This window comes from Mastigoproctus giganteus, chromosome 7 (assembly GCF_048544385.1).
Source record: "Mastigoproctus giganteus isolate SK-2022 chromosome 7, ASM4854438v1, whole genome shotgun sequence".
NCBI classification, from domain to species: Eukaryota; Metazoa; Arthropoda; class Arachnida; order Uropygi; family Thelyphonidae; genus Mastigoproctus; species Mastigoproctus giganteus.
Window position 1 is genome coordinate 214,985,952 of NC_143581.1, and position 20,952 is coordinate 215,006,903.

Sequence of the window (20,952 nt, forward strand, 5' to 3'; positions counted from 1 at the left end):
AGTAATTTTTCGTTGTTTCAGGGCAGCAGCAGCAACCATTACAGCAGCAGAGTAGTTACGGTAAAGCTAGACGTGGAGCTGCTACCCAAGCGTATCATCCATATACCCGTTAACTTTGTGTAATTGTTGGGTTACTCATCTGAAAGACCAATATGTGGTGCACTTGTGGATTTTATTTCTCTTAAGCCATTGTACATAGTCCCTTAGAACTGTGTTGTAAACTTTTTTTTTTTTTTTTTTTTGTTTTTTTTTATAGTTTCTCTTTTGTTTAATCAGACTGATGATGATTGGTTGTCAAACTTCTGTTGTTAGTTCCATGTGAAATATTGAATCTAAAGTGAAAAATCTGTGCTTAAATTTTTTTTTTACAGTTTGTTGGATGTGTGTAGAATATAAATGGATCTAAATTATGCTTATTACAATACCTGCCTTATTCCTAAATACAAGTTTCAGTGATTATGGGCATCATTCCAGTTGCAGATTTTAACTTATAAACTCTTGATGCAACAAAAACATTGCCTTCTGCTTTATCATAATTATAATGTCAGCAGGCAGATGTTTTTATATGCATTAAGTGGTTTCGATAACTTTTCCAGGATGTAAAAATACACAACACGATGTGTTGATGATAGTTGTAAGTTATTTTAAGTGATTAAAGTCTGAGTTGAACTATTTTAGTTTTTCCATTAAGCTTGAAGCAGTTGTTATGCAAAATGTCATTTCATCATTCTTACCCATGACCGTTTATTCATATTCAAAATTCTCTTCTAAAATTGTTAACTGTTTTAGTAAATCCTCTGTAAAATTAGAAGAGAAAAATAATTGGAAGTACTTTTCATTAATAAATACATGTTTTTATACTGAATTATGTGACCTGTTTGTTTTATCACGTTTTCCAAATAGTCTGGAGACTTGTTAGCCTTCCAGTAACAGCTTTTAATAGCTATCACAAAAACGCCATGCTGTTGGTGTTAATTACAAAACTTACTGACTTGGTAAAAAAAATATCATGGGAGTAATTCTGCAAATAAAGAACTGTGAAAGTAACAGTGGCCAAGAAATTTAAACCTCTTGTTTTTTCTCGATAGAATTATTGGTACATGTGTTTTATAATACTGAACAAGAAACTTATCATAAATTTTGCTGTTTTGTTTTATTAGTTTTCAAAAACATTCAAAACAAATGTAGTGTATAACTGCCTAGAAGTAGCTAAGGAAGGATGTTATGTGGTTGTTTTCTGCAAAGATTAATTGCTGTAATTAATCACTCCTATACCGGATAAAATCAAATTATTAATTTCACACTGTATAAGAGTGGATATTAATTATAGTGATTAATTTTCATGCCTAGAAGTAACCAGCAAGCATATTCAATTTACCTTCATTACCGTTTTTCTATGGAAGAAATACCTTGGTGTTACTGTTTTTTTTTCCACTTGCATTGCCAATGTCACTCCGCCGCAGAACGGGAAAAGTCAATGAATAAAATGAATTTTTAGCTAAAAACAAAAACTTGGTTTTGAATCACTGTGTACCACAGTGTTTTGAAACCAAGTTTTTGTTTTTTTTACACTTTGCAGAAATTGTTCACCAACTCCTAATTGTTTGCTAACATTTGATTCTGTGGATTTATTTTATTTATTTATTTTTGTGTGTGCCTATATTAAGGACGTCATAAAAAAACTGCCCCACGTTAAAATCTTAATTTGTGGACCATAATGTTTCCTCTTCATTTTGGTTTCAAATATTCAAAACTAGTCTCTTTTTTTTTTTTTTTTTTTTTTTTTAAGCTTAATTTGGGGGACAGGGCTTTCCCTGCAGTGTTAGTTCTTGAACGCTCTCTCAGAATATATACTGTTTCTAATGACTATTTGATAACATAATGAGAACACTACTTCATTTGCACAAACAGTACTCTTCTGAGACTTAAATCCACATATAGTCTGAACCGGGTTTAGGTTTTCTTCAAAAGGATGGCATAGACAATTGCTGTGAATGGATAGGTATTACCATTGGCTGGCTCCCTGGTGTTATTTTGTGCACTAAGAACAGTAAAATTTAAATATGTTACCATTCCACCAGCATCTCATTCACTTCTAATCTGCATCATTACTTTTTAATTGAAAAAGTATTGCTGTTAACAAAAAAGTGAGTTCCCTGAGCTTGATGCTACCCTTTACAGATAGTTTACAAATATTGGATTGAGAAATTGAAGCACTTGAAAGTCTGCATACAGCCAAAAAAATCTATTTCTTGCTTGATAAAATTACACATTGCTCACTTTTGTGTTACTTAGTGATCTCAGCTCATAACACCACACAAACAATTTAGGGCCAAATAATGGGCTGGATGAGTGGCAGAAACCTTTTAATATATACCTATATGATAATTTATTCTTTATTTAGAGGTTCTAATAAGGATCAATTATAGATCACCACAAAATTAAAAATATACCGTACACCTTTTTATAATGAAATAAATGTATTAATTTCAAAAATAATAACTTTTTAAGTAACTTAAACCAAAATTACATGGCACCCCGGTTGAAAACCTCTGACATAGGATATCAAATTTAAAGTTTTTAATAGTAATGATACAGATGTTGAGTAGTTAATTGCAGGGTATGTTAGTTCAGCAGAGTTGACATCTCTGTTTGACCTGGGGCTTCAGGTTTAAGTTTACCATTTTTGGGTTCTGTTTTCTCTTCACTATAGAATAGATTTAAAACTAAAATATCCATTTCATTTTGAGGCAAACTTTATATATAATATACACATTATTTGTGCAAATATTTTAACACTTCTATGTGAGCCACAATGTTTTGAACCGTGGCTTTGATCTTAAACTGTATTTAGAGATGGGTGCAGGCAGACTAATCAGTGTTTCTAAATATGAAGTACTCCTGTGATTTTTGGATGATTCCATTTATTGAACCTTAAAAATTAATCATACCTCAGCATGCAAGTTAAAATTTGGTAAAAATTGTATGACTTTCAAAAGGAAAGTCCACGCCCAGCGGGTGGGAGACTTTAAACGAACTGAGATAGTTAATTGAAAAATTACCTTGCTTCCTAAATTTCGATTTTTCTGATATAATTTTTTTTAAATATTAATTTTTTCTACATTATTGTTTTGATATTCTTTGAAAACTGCCCATAGTAGTTCAGAAATTATTAGGATTGATTGATTTGTCTGCATGCAATGTTTCCCTTCAAGATTTAAAAAAATTAATTAATTAATTTGTCAAACATTAGAAAAAAAACATTTTTTTCTAATGTTTGACAAAGTATGTTACATTGTGCTAAAATGTTTTTCATTCATCCCACCATTTGCCATGCATTTGATCACTGATTCCTTTCATATGCTCATTTTCTTGCTAGTTCCTTGCACTTATCGCCTTCACATTCTGTCAGTGCCAAGAGTTTTTTTTTTTTTTTTTTTTTAATTATCCATGTTTTCTCCAAACTAGTTTTGGGGATACTGTTTTATTTTATGTAAAGCTAAAATCGTGAAGTTTAATAGGCTTTTCCAATTAACATCGTAAAAGCCTAGCATATGAATTTGCTATTGATGAGAACAATCTTTGCTGTATGCACTAATTGATGTTTTCATGCCTCAAATAAAAGTCGAAGTATTTTCCTGCTTTTCTTTTAAGTGAGATCTTAACTGAAATGCTGAAATATCCAGTGAATCTTATGTCTGGCTGTAGGAGAGTCCCAAGGAGTAACATTTTCTACTAGAGAAAAGGTATGCTTTTCTAGAGTGAAGGTGACCTGCCATACTATGGCAGGTCACCTTCACTCTAGTTCCTCAAAATATTTTTATACTAGATTTGATTTGAGCAGTTCTGTGAACTTCCGTCTACATAACAGATGCCTTGTAACCTGTAGCCATTCATATAGCACTTGGAAATCAAAAATTTCAAGGTATCTATGTAAACTGTGGTTGTGATCCAAGAAAGCCATTTACCAAAGTGGTTATGGCTATGGCATTAATATCTTTAGCATACCTACAAGTAGAAGTACGAACACCAATACAGTATGGTCTCCGACATATGCCGTGAAACCTTATGGTAAAGTACTGTAAGCTTTTGCCTCTTGGGTAGGAAATCTTTCTCTTCACTGTTATGAAGAGAACGATTTTTATGTTATTTTTGACAATTTGGCTGGCTGTGAATCAGATTTTTCTGTCCAGCAAACTGACAGGGGAATACAATTAAAACAGTATTCTAACGTCTCGATAGTACTACGTTTCAACCGTCGTCTGTAAGAATGCATTTCATACGAAAATTCCAAAAGCATATTTTCTTTGCTTTGGAAGAATCAAGTTTTTTTTTTATAAGCGAAGAAGACTTAGCTGCTATTACTTGAAAACGTGTGCAATCTTTAACCATCTTGGGAAAGAAAGGCAGTTTATTTATACAGGAAATTTATTTTTGACTAATAAGTACATATTAGAAGATTATACAGAAGTTAATGTTTCAATTCATGATGACGTAATCATTACAAATACTTTTCCTTATAATTAAGGTGTGCGAAAGTTGAGATTTTAATATTCACAATTAGCGCGTGATAACGAAAAGTGTGGAACGGTTGATCACGTGACTTACTCAGGCGAGGATAGTTTTTTCCTCACGGAATTTACACAACATGACAGCTGTTTACGTAGATGAAGTACATTATTCACAGTTCGACGTGTGTTTGCTATTGGACATGTGTTAGGCGGTGCCAGTGGTTTCCCACAAAACGCTTATCGGTACTATGAAGACAAGACTACAAGGGCAGATGAGCGCCACGGCCCGTAAGTTATTCGTTCATCTGGCCTAGTTACTGGAGGCTGCAGGTACTTTCCTTGGCACGTCACGAAGAACCGATAGGAACACCTCACGAGGCTAGTGCCTGGTAAAGCAACGGAGAGTAATATGTTTCATCCATGAGGGGATTAAGAAGCTCTGTGGAAGATGGGTGGCTGGTGAGTATTTTGTCAGGGGGACACTAAAAAAAGTATATTAGCGTGATGTTTCTCAACCTTTTAGTTATGGCACACTACAATCACAATATTTTCACAAATTATATATACACGAACTGTATGTTATTTACACTTATTTGAAATGCTTTAAAATACGAGGATTTATTGTGGATAGGGTTACTCTTAGCTGTTCTACCTACTTTAGTGTCTCGTTATTTAATGTCGTTTATAACGGAAAATCCTGTTTTGCAGTAGGAAGTGGAAAATAAATTTTAATTGCCTTTCCCGAAATTCGTGGATATTCGTTATTTTGCTAATAGCGCTATTAAAGTGAATATCCAGCGAATGGTCACTACGGATCTCAACCAAATTCCTCTTGTAGAAGAAAAAGTTCTAACATTGGAATATTTCTTCTTGTTCTTACCCATAAATATTTTTTGGTGTCAAAGGATGGAAAGTAATGTTCAAAATTTGTCTTTAACAGCTCTAATGTTTTACTTATTACATTATTTTAGTATAATTCGTTTTCGCAGTCAAAGGAAACTTTTTTTTTTTCATTTACATATACTCAACTTTTCTTTAAAGGCGAACAACTTGTCAGTAGAAGTGAATAAATTTCCTATGGACCTTGCATACTGATTCATTAAGCTGCGCGAATATATCTGCTAGAAAGCTAACACAAAATTTTGATTGCTACAGTGAAAAAAAAATGAGCAATTTGCTCTTGCAACTCGTCCATACGCATAAGTACGTTTCCTTTTGATGTCCATCGAACCTCAGTATGCATCATTAAAGAAAAGTGATGCATTATTCTTTTTACAGCTTCCTCTCCCAAAATAATTTTTAGAAGATAAATTCTCTTGTTTCAGAGAAAAATGACGCTGCAATTTACTCGGCACCATTGATTCATTCGACAATTTTCAACCACAGCCCACGCAGGTTGAAGACAATCTTGGGTATCAGCATATGAAAATCCCATCCCCAAATAATCATTTACAATAATGTTTTGATGTTGATGGTTGCTCGGTTTTGTTTGTCATTTTCTCCATAAAAGTTGCTCTTAGATTGTATCGTTACTGTTGATTTAAAATACCTGTTCTATTGTAATTAACTGAATATAACGTTTTAGAGATATATATATAAAGGCACAAAAAAGTTCTTTTAAAACACAAAGGAAATTTCTTACTATGCTGCTTACAAGTTGCACTTATACAATGGCAAGGTGCCTGGGAGAGAACCTCAAGTGATGGATTGGCCGAATATAGGACTCAAAATGTGACGGCATACTGACTGCTGGGATCGGTGCAGCGTAAATAAACATTTTTTATTTTTATTATAAAACTTGGATTTATTTATTATTATTATTATTTTTTTCATTTCCATTTTCTGCTGCACACCCAAAGCATACTCGCGGCACACAGGTTGAGAAGCACCTGGTAATTTCTTATATACGTTTTTTTTTTTTTTTTTTTTTTTTTATAATGTAAACCCCAAACACGAGATGTATTAGAACCTATAGTTGGTACTGTGCTTGGGTTGGAGGTTGAGAAGACGAAAGAAGATATTTGTTGACATTGGACTTGAACTTCTGTAGACTGTAAATTTCAGGAAATACGTATAAAGGAAGGTTGTTCCAGAAAATGGTCGTTGAATGAATAAACGAGGAAGATGAAAAGTTGGTTCTGTGAGTTTGAAGTTGGACAGTAAATGGATGTTGGCTGGTGTTCGGACTGTTTTGAAAGAGTGGGAATTATAGAAGCCAATTCAGAAGTGCACGTGGAAGTATCTGCAGAAAAGGCATGCAGTAGAAACAGTATGTCTATGAGGCAGTGAGTGGAGAGACTTAGAGATGAGTCATTAATTAACTGCCCTCTTCAGAATGGAATTTATAAGCCTGAGAGGTTTTAGGAGCACCGCCCCAGATTTATATACAATGCTCGTATCATTAGTGTACATGCAAGTATACATATGTTCTTACTGTTAGTTACCCTAAGACAGCCCATGTATATGTTTGTTCCGTGATTGTATTGTATTTGTATTTTTGTATGGGCGGCTCCTACAACAGAAGTTCATCTCCACCTCATTGCTCTATTCAGTTTTATAGACTGTCAAGGTAAGGCCAGTGTGGGGAAAAAAAAAAAATCATCCTTCACAGGACGGAGGGCTCTGTGCCAGTTGAACTGGAAGGAAAGAGAGAAAGGAGAAAAAAAAGAAAGTTTTTCATTCCGCATGGGAGAAAGTGATAAGACAGAAAAATTGTCTGAGAGCTTGTGTGTTTTGTTGGCATTTTGGCTACCTGGAAGCAGTGATCACCTAGACTTCTGCTTCCAGGTACTTGTCCCTAGCCATGGGAAGGCAAGACTATTACTGCTTTGTTCTACCGCTCTACCATGGAATATTGTGGGAACAATATTCCATGGTAGAGCGGATTTGCGATTTGTACAGAGTGAACAGCTGTTTGGAAGAGAAGTAACGCGGAGCGAAAGAGAAAATCGAATTTTTTAGATGCAGAGGAAGCAATATTATTATTATTAGCGTATGGTGCAAGGAAGCCTGAGGCTTTTGCTGCACCAGCCAAAAAAAAAATTCTCAATCACCCCTGAGAGAGAGAGAGAGATTCAGAAATAGAAGGAAATCACCAAGAAAGAGAAGAATATGATAATATCCAGCTCAGGACCCTAGGTGTGCCACGCCCATACTCACCAGATGTGAGCCCCTGGAGATTATTTGTAATGTGCTTGTGCCAAGAGAGAGATTAGAAGTCAGGGTAATCCCCAAAATAGATATATCATTTTGCCTAGAAATCGGAGTGTCACTAAAGATAAGCATAGAAGCAGAAGACTCCTTTTTGCGAGATCTAAGGCAAGACTTGAGTTTTAGAAGGGTTGATATCAACTAAGTTGTCTTTGCCCCACTGGAGAATTACCTGAAGGTATTCTTGTAGATAAATGAATAATCTGTCTGTGCAAGGTCATTAGTAATTGCAAAAGCCTACATATCTCGACCAGCTGGGTCGGTGTGACAAGAAAACGGAAGCCAGCTTGAGTTGTGAACATTAAAATCACCAAGGAAAATTACCTCACTATTAGGAAAGTTGGACTGGAGAAAGTCAAGTTGCAACGAGAGGAAGTCAAAGAGCTCCAAGTGATTAGTGGAGTTGGGAGAACGGTAGAGACAACAGATGAATTTGACACAATGAGGTTGAGGTAGAGAGATTTTAAGCCAGAGAAGATCAAAGAGAGGAGATTACAAATTGCCAAGTCTCTGACAGGGAATATCGGAACGGACATATGCACAAGTACCACCATTGAGGCGAAAGGAATCATACAGTGAATAATTTGGGCAACTGAGATGAGCAGTAGTTGAATCAACCGATAACTGAGATTGTGTCAGAAAAAGCATATGGGGTTTGACATATTGCAAGTGTAAATGGATATCGTTGAGATTAGAATTGAGACCACGTATATTTGTGAAATGAATTAGGAAGTGTTTATGTGTCAGTAAATTGCATATGTTCTCTGGTCGAATTCTCTGTTTTGCTGGACGAAAAAACCCAAGTTTCTGGTGGGGTGGGAACCTGCTCTTTCTGCCTGAGGCCGACTAACTCAGCAAGCGACTGAAAGAAAAAGCCCATTTAAAGTTCCTCCCGTCATCGATGGGATTCTTACGCGGGACTTTCCCATCCGGTGTGGGAAGAACGATGACGATACCATTGTGCAGACGGGAGACAGTAGAGCCACCTTCAAACGGATACGTTGGGTCGACCTGCTCAAAGATTTGTCACACTGGAGAATCCATCGTCGGTATTTTATGATGCCAGGCCAGCAAGCAGATGTCCTGCTCAAAATGGGGTCAGTAGAGGTGGAAGTTATCCACATAGCAGGGGGCCCACAGAATCATCCCAATCAGGGATTTCAGTATTTGTCATATCGCACAAGGTTCCAAGAATGGAGTGTTCCCTCCTGAGGCCATTGGCAACAAGTATCCTTCCTGTAAGACCAGACCAGCAAGAGTTGAGGTCCAGTTGTAGGCTGCCAAATTGCAGATTTCGATCTATGGCGTTGATTGTGATAAATCTGGTTCCGATAGGTAGATGTTCTCCTATGCTGGTCGCGGAAGAGCTGTCAAGTGGTTATTTCTCCGCTTGAACACCTTTGTAGCGAAATTATAAATGTGGGTATATGTTGTGTCTTACGCAAGGCAGCCCCTAAACGTTAGTTTATCTCCGCCATGGTTCACTGTGATGATATACCAGACTCTGTACAATGGCCAGAAATAAGTGTAGTGTTATGTTTTTGTAGTGTGTGTATTGTATTGTTTAGCTGTTTCTGGCCGCTTTGCTACCAGGAAGGCTGCTTCCCAGTACCATTCTAGCCACAACGAGGTGGGCCCAACTATACACGGACTAAACTGAATGTAATTTAGTTTAATTAAATTAAATTAAATGTAATTTCTAGCACCATAGGAATAAAAGCAAGTCTTATGGGTGCATCAGTCTCCTGTAATCACGTACGGTGGTGAATAACGCAAAGAATCCTGCATACACTGCAGAAAGTGTAATAGCAATGGATGCCAGCAGTTCCCGTACCCAGGAAGCCCAAATCTGGGTACAAGCAGCTTAAAATCCCGTCTCCATACAAGAGGGCCAGGAAAAAAGTAAAAAATTAATGGACAAATATTATTACGTTTCAAATAATTAAAATAAACAAAGAAAAAAAAATAAATAATAATAAATTAATTAGATAAAATATTAAAATTATTATTAAAAAAAAGTAGCTCTGTTGAGTTTAGAAGTCAGCTCAACAATCCGCGTCGTCTTTTGAAAAGCTGTGTGGCAAATTCCTGTAGAGCTGAGAAGGCATTTTGATTTGCAATAGATATCTTTCATTTCCATGAGAGAAATTATGCACTGTTCTAGATAATGTTTGTCTTAAACCTTGGTAAACTGGGCAGAAGAGTAAGATATGACTCCAGTCTAAGGAGGCGCCGCAGAAACAGGTATCTGATTTTGTTGATTGAATTAAAGAAGACGAGCGTTCAAAGAACCGTGACCAGTTAGAATGTATGATGTAACAAAACTTGGGTAGAACCAAAACTGATTATTTTTGAGGTAGTGAATTTAATATCAGGTATAAAACATCTGGTCACTGCGCCTTTGGTCGAGGAATTCCATCTCAATTGCCATCTTTTATGAAGCTCAGTCCAACATTTCGCTTTTTCATTCTTTGGATCGGCAGTGGGATCATAGGTCAATCGGAAAAAGTAGAGGATAACCTTTACGAATATAGTAAACAAAGCTTTTGTCAGTAAGATACGGATCCAGAGGTAATAAGCCTGCGATGGCTTGCAAATATGAGGTTGAAACTGGTCTACAAGTTCTCAGGAGAGCTAGCAAAAAGGGTCCATTGGACACTGTCTAGTTTGGTTTCAACTGTAATAAGTTTGGTTCTGTGAAACCATATGCTGGCTGCATATATAACGATTGGAATAAACAGTGTGCAGTATAGAATTTTGAGGGTACCCTTTTTTAAACCCCAGTCCTGCTGAGAGATTTTGAATAACATGGCCGTAAAAGTTTTCACTTTTTTGGAAAGGTAATCATTTGCACATCATCAAGGACGAGGTTCCCCAAAGAGGGCCAAGAATGGAACCTCGAGAAACAGCTTTTGATACTTACTGATGTTTGGTTTGGATGTTGATAGTCCGTTCAGCAAAGTAACTTTTAAACATAAGGAAGAGATGTCTTGAACAACGAGCGATTCTAAGGCGCCGTAAAACACTCTCCCACCAAACATTGTCGAAGGGCCTTCAAAATCATTAAAAACTGCTAGTGCATATTTGTAAGAAGGCGCTATCAATTAACTTTTTCAATTCAAAAAACGCATCTTCACAACTACAACCAGGCTTAAATCCATACTGAAGAGAGGAAGACAGGTTACTTTCCAAAAGAAGTTGATTACATCTGTATGCCATGAGCTTTTCTAGTAACTTGCCTAAGTGGGATAATAAAGCGATAGGCCTGTATGATTTAGGATCACTTGGTGGTTTACCTGGTTTTGTGATTATTCTAATGAGGGCAGACTTCCAAATAACAGGGAAATTCCCAGCTACAAGACACTTGTTGAAGAGAGCGAAATTAGAAATGGTAAAGAAGGTTGTTTTTGTTGCAATTAGGGAGTGGACAGGTTGTATGAGAAGCCTTGATTGACCAAGTCAGGAGATGAGATACGCTATTGAAGGCAGCCTTTATCAAGAGTGTTATGCTTTTAATTGTGCTGATGGCCACTTATGGGTTGAAGCCCATGCGGCAGGGATTCAATGACATGATTTTCTCGGTTTCAATCGAGAAACGAGTGGGTCCATTTACCAGGATAAACAAGTCATCAGCATAGGAAAACACGGAGGCGTAGCTTGACCACTCATCCAACACCATGTTACACATAGCTGGCCGAGAATGGAGCCTTCAGGGCAGCCTCTAGTGTCATTCCTTGTAATCCGATGGATTGGGGTTTTGGTTGTGATTTTCCTATTTCTAAAACTGTTGTTAAAGCATTTGTAGAGATCAGGAGAACATTCGGTGGCCCTAACACGTCACATGACATAGACCACCAGACAGAGTCAAAGCCGCTTTGAAATCTATAAAGATAGCTGTCGTGTATTTAGAGTCCGATCGCTCTTTTCTTGCAAATACTCTGGATTGTGTCAACAGTGGAGCATATTTTGATTTAAATCCATATTGGTATGGGGAACTGAATCCCCATGTTTTCGTAGATAGATAATATCTACGAAATAATAGCCTGGCTAGCAGGAAGCGCTCAAGGACCTTGGCCAGAATGGGTAGGAGGGCAATCGGTCGGTAAGAATTGGAGCTCCGGTTGAAGAATAAAAATATTTTGATATTAAGCGAACGTTTGCATGCTTCCAACTGGCAGGGAAGGTATTAAACAGATCTTCAAGTAAGTTGGAACCAAGTGACCAAAGCCATTGAATCGTTTCACCTTCGATCGGTCTGCGACGGTAGCGCAGTGGTATCCTCCCACTCCCAGCACCGAGAGGAAAGGGCTCTGGTTCGAATCCCGCGATGCCGCGAGAAACTTTTATTTGGCTTTTTAACTCCTGGGCTGAGTTAATCAGGGTAGAAGCAAGGTTTCTAACCGCAGAAAAACGGGTTTTTTGACCAGCAAAACAGGCAAATAGACCAGAGAACACACAATTTGCAGACAACACAGATAGGTAGTTTAAATTATATTTCCAGGTGACTGTAATAAAAATAGTTTAGTTTTATTTTAATTAATTTTTTTTTTCGCCTTCGATCGAGGAACCTTGCTACACTTGATCTTTGGATGGCATCGGAGACCTGTTGAGAAAAATCGTCCTCCATACTCATGTAGAACATTTTCTGCAATTATGATGCATTGTTGGTGAGAATTGTCTGGTTTATCCTTTATGATGATTTGATCGAGTATCTTTCCCATGGTGACCAGGAGATAGTTTCCAGGGTTCCCTGTTCTGTTATGCAATTTATTTTGGTCGGAGTGCCGAGATTCTGCCTGGCCATCTTGTGGAATATGATCCATGGATCTCTCTTTCTTTCAGTTTAGACAAGGCGCCTCCAGGTGTTTTGCTTCTACTGGTATATTAAACAGCAATATCTGTCTGCGCGGGTAACCACAGTGGTATCGTCACCATCCTCCCCACACCGTGTGGAAAAGGCCCCGGTTCGAATCCCGTCGATGACGCGAAGAACTTTAATGGGGTGTTTCCACTCCGTGGCTTAGTTAGTCGGTCTCAGGTGTAGATAGCAAGGTTTTTCGTCCAGCAAACAGACAAATCGACCATAGAACACCCGCAATTAACAGACATATGACACAGCACGGAAGATGAATTTAATTATTCGGGTGGCCTAAATATAATAGTTTGGTTTGGTACTGCAATATCTTCACCTGAGTGTTTACTAGTTTTCCAATAGAGACTCTGCCCGTCTGCTCTACGCATACTTTGATATTCCTTTCATGCAGCCCTTAGGTTAAATCTCAAGATGGACAATTCTTGTGTTAACCAAGGCATACTTTTTGAATGGCCTTTCTTCAGTCTCACAGCTGCGGCGGAGGCCATAGTGAGGAGTTGGGTGATAAACTCAGCTTTTTGGATTGCTGTCATGATCAGCAAACCTTGTGGTGATTGTTCTTGGAGGATTTATCTGGACAGTGTCCTCAATAGCTCCCATCTTGCAGAACTGATGGCATGTTCCGACGGGGATGGCATGATTTGTGAACACTGAAAACCTCAGAGGTGATTATGCTAATCACTGGTCATTAGCTGTTCATGAACTGACCAACCAGATATATCTTGAACTAGGGAGGGCGCTATCATGATGAGGTATATGTTGGATTGGCCATTTGTTGAGCTAAAAGTGGCAAAGTGCTTTGGTTTATTTGCCTATGACATGTCTCGTGAGGCTAATAACTTCCACGAGCACACCTTTATTGTCAGTAGTGGGACTGGACCTTGTGGCCCAGTCCCTCTACTGACACTGTAGAGCGACTACTGTCTACAGCTAGTACTCACTAGCTGATGTGAAGGCAGTAGTCGCTCTACAGTGTCAGTAGAGGGACTGGACCTTGTGGCCCAGTCCCTCTACTGACACTGTAGAGCGACTACTGTCTACAGCTAGTACCCACTAGCTGATGTGAAGGCAGTAAATGTCAAAACAGCTGTCTTCGCGATGTCTCGGGTTTTTTTAAATTTATAGCGCATTCGCTTATTCAGTGGATGTTTTATAATTTATCAGGAAATTTGCAACTTAGAACAACTCGGATAATGGTATTTGCCTATAAGTTGAACATAAATTGAGTGGGAGAAGACAGAGATTTATTATTGATGGACTGCTCTTCATGGACTGATGTTATTAGTAGAGTCCTCCAGGGTTCAGTGCTGGGTCCATTGCTGTTTTCCAAATTAATGTTATTGATGAAGGTATATCAGGTTTAATGTCTAAGTTTGAAAATGATACAAAGTTTGGCAGGGTGGTTAATGACAGTAATCAGGCCCTCATGGGTGGCACAGTTGGTAAGATCGCCGTCCTTCCCACACCGGGTGGAAAAGGCCTGAGTTCGAATCTGGTCGATGACCGGAGGGAATTTTATAGGTGTTTTTCACGACGTGTCTAAGTTAGTCGGTCTCAGGCGAGGGTGGAATGGTTTTTCCTCTCGGAAACTCCGGTTTTTCGTCCAGCAAACAGAAAGTCGACCTCAGAACACACTCAATTTACAGACAATATACACGGAGCAACATGGCCTTAGTCGCTGATTCTCCTGAAACCCAACAACAACCAACCGACAGTAATCAGGGAGAGCTACTGCAACAAGATCTATAAAAGTTAGGCAGATGGGCAGGGAAATGAAGTTTAACGTTGACAAATGCAAGGTACTGCATACGGGTACAGTAATCTCAGATTAATGAGCCAACTTTGTGGTACTAAACTGGAAGGGTGGTGTAAAATGAAAAAAAAAAAAAAAAACTGCACGTAGTTCTGCAGCCAGATATGTAATTCTCTGACAATGCAAACAGGCTGCCAGAACAGCTTATAGAGTTTTGTCAGTGATATTCAGGAACTTTGCTAGCATGGTTAAGGAGGTGAACATCTCATTGCACAAAGCAATGGTTAAGCTGCATCTTGATTACTGTATACACGTCTGGAAGGATGCAGATCTGCTGGAACGCTAAGAAGGGCAAGGCGATCAATCAGCAGGTGAAGGGAATGAATGAGTGGTATTACCAAAAAATCTTCAATTATGCAAATTGGAGCCTCTGGAGACTAGATACCACCGATGTGATCTGAATGAAGTGTTTTAGGCTTTGAATTGTTTGAGCAGGCTCAATACCGATGACATCCTTCGTCTTGCTTAGGCTACACTTGTGAAGGGACATAAATTCAAATTGGGGAAGGATGGTTGCAGGATAGATGATGGATGTTTTCTTTTAGCCAGGGCCAGGAGTGGTTGATTGTCGGGAAAAACTTCCATCTGTTGTTGTTATGGAAGTGGGTAGTTTGAATAAATGCAAGGAAGAAAACAGACAAATTATTGGAGGGGATGGACAGGTGATATGGAAGTTTTTTTTTTGTTTTTTGTCTGGTACTCTATATGCTTGCTTTAGTAAATCATATGCTACTACAACTAACTTTAATAATGATAATAAATCCAAGCGTAATTCTGAGGATGCGAGTCTCAATTTTCAGTTAAATTAGAACGTTTCTCAATGATCAGTATTGAAAACAGGTAACACATTCGAATTTTGATTTTACTCTATTTTTTTACATTTTGATGTATTGAGTGTCCTCTGTATTAGGTGTATGCCTTTCTATCAATTCATACTTCCCGCTTTAGCCGCCCAATTCACAGCCCGGTTTCATTGTGGCATGGACTCAAGAGGCATTGAAAGCATGTTCCAGATGCTGATCAATGTTGACTGAATTCCTTCCCACAGCTTTTCCCATATGGATGGTTGCGGATCTCTAATTCGAGGAGCTCTTCCATCTCAGTTCACAGGTGCTAAATCGGAGTCCTGTGTTAGTCGGTCTCAGGCAAGAGTTTTTCCCCTTCTGGAAACTCGGATATTTCCTCCAGAAATCAGCAAATGGACCACAATCCACACACAATTTATTTTTATATTTTTCTGCGCAAATATGGCCTAAAATGCTGATGTCTCTAAAACCCAACAACCACCCAGCTCAATCAGATTGAGATGTGGTCACTGGGAAGGCCACTGTGGTATGCTTAATTGATCCTCATGTTCCTAAAACCAGTTTTGTGCAATTCTGGCTTTGTGACATGGCTGATTATCCCGTAGGAAGAACTCATTTGCAAGTAGAGGCATGGCAGCCATGAAAGGGTGCTTTGAGTCAGAAAATGTTTCCAGGTAACTTGTGGCATCATAGTCGTCGCCTTAGCACAGTGGTTATATTAAACTTCCTCCCTCATTTTGTGGAAAACTCTGGATTCCTGTCCTGTGAATCACACAAAGACCTTTTATGGGCCATGTTTTCAAATCGTGGCTTTGTCAGTTCGTCTCGGGCTAGTACAGCAAGGTTTCTCCCGCATTTCGAGTTTTTTTTTTTTTTTTGTTCAAGGAGACAAGCATACCGACAGACCAGAGAATACTCGCAATATATGGACATAATACATACGGATGGATGAATTTGTTGTTTTGAATAACCCTAATATGAAATATTATTATATAAGGTGCGTTTAGGTTATATGGTCTCCAAATTTATTTCTCATGAAGTGCAAAAGATACAGAGGTGACACTTGCCTCACCATTCAACATTTCACAGACATTTTTCACACATTTTTATTCCAAGCTGTGAAGGCCGCAGTAAAGTTTTCTTTGGGGATATGTTCCACCCAGTGGTAAACGGCTGAAGCAGCTGAGGTTATATGGTCTCCAAATTTATTTCTCATGAAGTGCAAAAGATACAGAGGTGACACTTGCCTCACCATTCAACATTTCACAGACATTTTTCACACATTTTTATTCCAAGCTGTGAAGGCCGCAGTAAAGTTTTCTTTGGGGATATGTTCCACCCAGTGGTAAACGGCTGAAGCAGCTGATTGTCGGCCAGGAAATCTTGTGCCACGAAGAGCATCCTTCATCGCTGGGAAGAACCAGAGTCACCAGATGCAAGATCGAGGAATATGAATGAAGTGGGATTTTGACTTAACAAAAGGGACAAATCCGCGTAGATGCATTGGAAAATATTGTTAACGCCGCAACCACAGCCAACTGAAAGTACTTCCTCGTCATCGCAATAGATTTAGCTGGGGCGTTTGACACTCTCCGGTGGCCCAGTGTCCTCGGCAGGCTCCGGGAGGCTAACCTGTCAGCAAATCTATACAAATGCATCAGTACATACCTCTCAGACAGATCAGTCACAGTCACTACTCCGTATTGCTCCGTATCACAGTTGATACACAGAGGATGCCCACAGGGTTCCGTTCTGGACCCTCTTCTTTGGAATGTCGTCCTAGACGGCTTCCTAAATCTCAACCTTGGAAACGTCACATCCCAGGCTTACGCAGACGATCTTATTTTGATGCTTGCTGTGGACTCCAGAGCACAATTAGAGAACTCCACAAATAGAGCAGTCACTATTCTGCAAGACTGGGCTGACAACAACAAACTCACAATTTCTCCAACCAAGACATGTTCAGTCCTACTCAGGGGGAACCTAGATATTAGGAGGCCTCCCCAAATCAAAGTCCAGGGGAAAACCGTAAAACTCGCAACGGAATTAAAACATTTGGGAGTCATGCTCGATAGGAATCTATCCTTCACACCACATCTGACATACATCAGGAATAAAATCAGAAACTATTCTGCACTCTTTGCAAGAGTCACCCGTAAGGACTGTGGCTTGAGGAAAAGGATCCTCGCCCTCTTCTATACGACAGTATTCCTGCCAGCCATTTCATATGCCTCCGGAGTCTGGTACCACAAAGCGACCACCGCGGTCACCAGGAGAAAACTCGAGACGATACAAAGATATACGCTGCTAACGATCTCCAGAGCCTGCAGGACAGTGAGTACTCACGCGCTGCAGGTCCTTATGGGTGCCCTCCCCCTGGACCTGGAGATCGTTCGTCGCGGAATTCTACACCACCTCAGCAAAGGAAAACGTCCACCTGCCTGAACTACACGATTGACTTAGCCAATGACCCTAAAATGGAAAAGAAGCGACTCACACTGCATCTCCAACAGACCTGTGAAACCCGCTGGGAAAATTCAATCAAAGGTGAAATCGCCCGGAAATTCGTGCCGACAATTCAGACGGTATATCCAAAATATCCCCACTGGCTGTCTCCAGGACTCCTGGTCACATACCTACTCACCGGACACGGTGCATTCAGACACAAGTTATCAGGCTTCCGACTCAGTGACACTCCTCTCTGCCACTGTGGCCAAACAGAAACATGGGAACACCTCATGTATCACTGTCACCTGTAACGCTGCCGGCTCATCACTGAAATTCGATTCACACTGCAAAACCAGGAACACCTCATCCTAGAAGAAGAAGACAGCTACAAAGCGCTAACAAAATCCGCTCAGGGCCTCTTCAGCAGAAGACGGACCTTCCCCCAGTCGCAACCACTGCAATGAAGAGAATGCAAGTACCCATCAAAACTGCCCATAATCTGAAAAACAATTCGACACCACTAAGGACCACCAGAACAAATCAAACCCGCAGGGATCCGACTTCATAACAGAAGGAACAAAATGAAATCGCAAATGCACATCCAAACTGACTGGACTAAATAACCTCGGATGGGATCCTAACCAATGAATGGCTACAAAATAAACTGGACTTTTGTAAACCTCGGACGGGACAATGTCCCAGAAATGACATTCCACCGACTGAAGAAACTGCAGAGCCTCTCTGCACACTAGCCTTATTGGCGATCTGACCTGGCGCCCTTGCCTGGCCCACTTTTCTTCCCTTTCCCTGGCCGGGGGGGGGGGATGTGACAGACCCTCTGTCTCCTTCCCTCCTTGCCACCCACACTTTCCCTTCTGGTGTGGCATGGGCATGCCCCACCAAATCTTGGAGTCACCCTCCCTATCGACTCCATTCTTCTGTCTGTCGCCCCCCCCCCAGCCTTCAGTCTCCCTTCCACTCTATCTGCACGCAAGCGAATGCCCCACACATCCAAACTTAATGACAGCCAAATTAGATTCGTCCACAATTTTCGGCCTCACAATTCTAGCACAACTACCACGCGATAACCTCTCAAATTTTTTTTTTTTTTTTTTTACTTATTTTTATTTTTAATTTTTATTTTATTTATTTATTTATTTTTTTTAGGTCGTAGCCACTGAAATCTCAGGAAACTAGGTGGCAGGACCTGCCAGAGTACTTATTTAAAATATTGGTGTATCTGGTCTGCCTCCACGGGCCTCAGCAGAGGCCTGGCGGCTAAATGGCCAGAAGGAAAACGGTACACAACACTACTCATGTACAATATCCATACACTTTTAAATCTGTGACCTTTACAGCGTACTGTATCACACGACAATCTAAACTACGCGGAGATGGGGGAAACCCCTGGTTCCGTTTGACCCCAAACACACTTTACACTTTATACATCGGGCGGGACACAATGTACAGTCCCAAGTTTGACAGCATTGGCAGACTCTGAAAAAGATGGGACGGGACCTTCGTCCCAGTATGACACTCCAAAGCACAGCTCAGCTGCTGCCATTAAGCTTTCTTTGCCAGGCTCCCTTGCGTGGTTCTTTTTCTCCACCACCCAGGCAGGGGCGGAGGTTACCCCTGGTCGCCTGCCCCCCTCGCCATCCCTCTGGTGGGGCATGGGCCTGCTCCACTGATTTGGGGTTCATCTTCTCTATGGATCCCTTATCTCTGTCTTTCCCCCCAGGCTTGTCTCCCTCCCCCTTCTCTAACTGATAACCAGCGTCTGAACCATCTCTAAATTGTCTGAGCCCTACACCCAAAAACCTAATAACAACATCAGTTGCATAATCAGTAATCCTTTTGGCTGACCCCTAGCTGTAGCGTTTTTTTTTTTTTTTACTTCCTAGCCACTGAAATCTCAGGAAATTAGGTGGCAGGATCTGCCAGAGTAAATAAATATAATACTGGTGTACCCGGTCTGCCTCCACGGGGCAGAGTGTGGACAACGTTGGAACCCATTAGGAGCCCAGCGGCTAAATGATCAGAGGAACAACGGTACACGACGCTACTCATATACAAAACTCATACAGTTTTAAACCTATGGCATTGATAGTGGTCTATTCCACACCCACAATGTATACTAAGCAGAGATGGGGGAAACCCCTGGTGCCGTTTGACACTAAACACACTCTACGCTCTACGGGTAACCCCATTGTTGTTTTCTTTAAAAAATGTTTTGCACATTTCCAGAACATGGCGTGAAGCGTTGTTCTGATGGAAATGAATGTGATTCAGTGAGTGGGGAGGTTTTCTGAAGTGCTGGGACGAATATTTTCTTGAGAACTTCTTCATTCGAGTTTCCTGTCACTGTAGTGCCTTTGGATACACGATGCGTACAGATTATTCCATCATATCAGACTTCCTTGCACCATATGGCTATTAATAATAATAATAATATCCCGGAAAATAGCAACCATCATTTTGCCTACACTTGCAGTAACACGGAATTTTATGGGTGTTGGAGTGAACAGTGGAACCCATGTCTCATCCATGACAATTGAGGAAAAGATAGATCCATTCACTGCAGCATCGCGAGTGAGCATTGCTCCCTCAAGATGCCGCAGTGCTTTAATCGTGAATCTGTAATGATGCTTTAATCAAGTTGACGCGATTGTCTTTTTGTTCCTGGGAAAACCGACTTGAAATCCACCCTGCTGACACCTTTCTTATTGTGAGATCTTCATGAAATATAGTATGCACGGATCGCAGGACTTCTGTCATTCTCGAAACTTATGTAACCCCAGCTACGAACATTTTTCAAATCCATAAGGCCTATCTGAAAAACTTCTGACATTTTCCGATGGATTTTATTTGGAATTTTCTTGGTGGTATGCAAAAAATCGTATAACAACACGTTGTTCTTGATGAGTGAAGGACGCCATCTTTCAGTATAGTATAGTGTTATTCAGGATAGGACAGTATAGTATAGTATATTCAGTATATAGTTTAGTATAGTTTAAGTGCTGCAATCAATGCGACATAATGATTTGTGCTGCTAAATTTTGAAAACATTCAGAATTAATTGGCAGTTAAAGTAAAAGTAGTCCTGTGAGTATACTTCGATTATTTTGCGAGAAACAAATTTGGATACCTTGTAACTTGAAAGCACATCTTGTATCCCTAGATATTTGCCGCCTGTTTTAGATCACGTGATGCTGTTGTTGAAGGAGGTCTGTATTTCATGAAAAGGTTAGATGTGCTTAAAAAAAATGCCATTTGTAAAAGTTGGCAACG

At 39.8% G+C, this 20,952-nt stretch overlaps 1 protein-coding gene across 3 annotated transcripts in view; it reads left to right on the forward strand.

The window, feature by feature from the left end:
- The window catches only part of LOC150083666 (heterogeneous nuclear ribonucleoprotein D-like), a 44,750-nt gene extending 44,533 nt beyond the window's left edge, over positions 1-217 (forward strand). For 2 of the 3 annotated variants that reach the window (XM_090378111.1, XM_090378112.1), the window contains exon 7: positions 22-217. In XM_090378111.1, the coding sequence (XP_090234237.1) occupies positions 22-113 (92 nt within the window). In that variant the 3' untranslated portion in view covers positions 114-217. The remainder of the gene's footprint in view (positions 1-21) is intronic. The other variant, XM_090378113.1, reaches the window with a different exon arrangement.
- Positions 218-20,952: the final 20,735 nt, after the last annotated feature.